Raw genomic sequence first — 2,287 nt, forward strand, 5'->3', positions numbered from 1 at the left:
AAAATAAAGCTCTAGCCGATTGACCCAAGAAAAATAATTATAAACCAACTTGTTAAAATTGTTTTGTTGAAATTCTTGTCACCAAAGCAAGCCCACCAGATCTTGAATTCATTTTTTTCTCTCTTTCGTAACCAACTGTCACAATAGAGAACTTCTTCTCCTTTAATTACACAATAACTTCAAAACAAAAAAAAACCAATGTAGCACGTCTCCTTCATCCAAGCAAAAATAAACAGCCACGAAACCGGAAACCCTTCTCAGATACGATTTCCAAAACCCCGAAAAACGGAACCCTCTTCTTCTTCTTAAGACTAATGCCACTGTCGGAACTTACCGAGCAACCTGCCACCGCCGGTAGCCGGTCCGACTAACATGTTGCCAATTCGAAACTCCCCGTTGGTTCTTCTGATTGTTGTTGCAGGACAACAACAACCACAACCCACCGCAACAGGTCCGACTAACTTTTGCTTGTGAAAAGAAACTCCGATTAGAAAACCCAACTTGGTTCCGATATGCGTCGATGATAGCTTCTCCTCAAGCCACCACTCATGCCAATCTCCGTTAACTTGATTATCGATTTCTCGAACCTGGTTCTGATACCAATTCAAGTCCCGGATCGATAATCAACACTCGAATTAAACGACTAATTATCGTTTATATTAATTAGAAAATCTTACTCAAAAAACTGAATACAAACTCTTCAAACCCTAACTCGGTTTGACTCCTGATGAACCCTAACTCGGTTACATCTCGTGTGTGTCTCTAGATGAACCCTACTCGGTTACATATCACACCACACAATCTATAATGTCAAACCATACATTGGTTTATATAAACTAATCTAACTTGCTTGTCAAGACATTACCAAATATAATAAACCCTAAATGTAACCCCATAAACCCATTACATAATAACTATTAGAATATTATATTTGTATAGAATATAGTTGCCATATATGTTTAGCTAATTAGAATATTATATTTGTATAGAATATAGTTGCCATATATGTTTAGCTAAATCATGGCCGTAATGGACGATTGCAATATCGTATATAAATGATTGAGATCAATGAGAAAAGGCAGCAACTTATTATCACGTATTATTACTCAAACATGGTATCAAAGTCCTAGCCGCAGACTTCCTATTTTGCTCGGTGCATCACCTTCGATCCTGCAAATACCTGTTTCTACCTCACTTTCTCCTCTCTAAATCCTCAATGGATGCTATCCACCCCGCCCTAACAGTTAACAACATCCACAACTTTATCCCGCTCATTATAGACCTTGAAAACGGGCACTATACTTCATGGGTCGAATTATTTACAATTCACTGCACCGTCTTCGAAGTACTCGACCACATCATACCATCTAATGTTTCATCCTCTTCTGCCAATAACAAAGAAAAAGAAAAAGACAAAACTGCTCCTGTCGTACTCACTTCATGGGACCGTTTGGACGCCGTCGTGAAACAATGGATATACGGCACGATCTCTCAAAACCTTCTCATGAATGTTATCAAACCGAAAGCCACCGTGAAAGAGACCTGGGAATCTATTGCTCATCTCTTTCAAGACAATCAAGCGTCCCGGGCCATAGCTTTGAAAACTCGCTTAGTCAACATCAAACTCGAGTCCTTCCCTAATATCTCTACCTACTGCCAAGAACTAAAAGTCTTATCCGATCAATTGGCTAACGTGGAGGCGCCAATTTCTGACGCAGATTTAGTGTTACCACTAGTCTCTGGTCTAACCAATACCGAGTACGATGCGATCGGCATGTTTATTAGTCAAACCGTTCCACTGCCAACTTTTTCTCAGGATAGATCTAGACTCACACAAGAAGAAACGCGGAGATCCAGACTCACCTCAAACCAGACAGGCACTGCCCTACTCACTGTCCTCAACAACACGGTCCGTGAAACATCTGGTCGTGGGTCTTCTGGTACGGTTAATGACAGTCGTGGTTCATTTGATACGCCCCAGCGTGGTCGAGGTCGTGGTAACGCTCATGGCCGAGGTCGTGGACGGTCTCGCAGAAGAGGTTATTCCAGCCAAAATAACCCTTAGGGCCAATCCACTCAGGGAACCTACTATCCAGCATATAACACTCCATGGGGGTATAACACACCAACACTTCAAACACCATACACCAACATGCACATTCCACCCACCCCTCATCCCACCGTACCCACAACCAGACCCCACCCACAAGCAGGAATTCTAGGCCCACCACAATCACCTCAAGCCCATTACACTTCCTATCCTAACCAATATGTCCTAACCAATATT

At 41.9% G+C, this 2,287-nt stretch overlaps 1 protein-coding gene across 1 annotated transcript; it reads left to right on the plus strand.

Annotated features, from left to right (window-relative positions):
- Window positions 1–1,216: 1,216 nt before the first annotated feature.
- On the plus strand, window positions 1,217–2,065 carry LOC143530018 (uncharacterized). Its single transcript, XM_077025661.1, has one exon. The coding sequence runs from the start codon at window positions 1,217–1,219 to the stop codon at window positions 2,063–2,065; it is 849 nt and encodes a 282-aa protein (XP_076881776.1).
- Window positions 2,066–2,287: the final 222 nt, after the last annotated feature.

This window comes from Bidens hawaiensis, unplaced genomic scaffold (assembly GCF_021521415.1).
Source record: "Bidens hawaiensis isolate Kalapana, Puna unplaced genomic scaffold, B.hawaiensis_p1.1 tig00008819_1, whole genome shotgun sequence".
NCBI classification, from domain to species: domain Eukaryota; kingdom Viridiplantae; phylum Streptophyta; class Magnoliopsida; order Asterales; family Asteraceae; genus Bidens; species Bidens hawaiensis.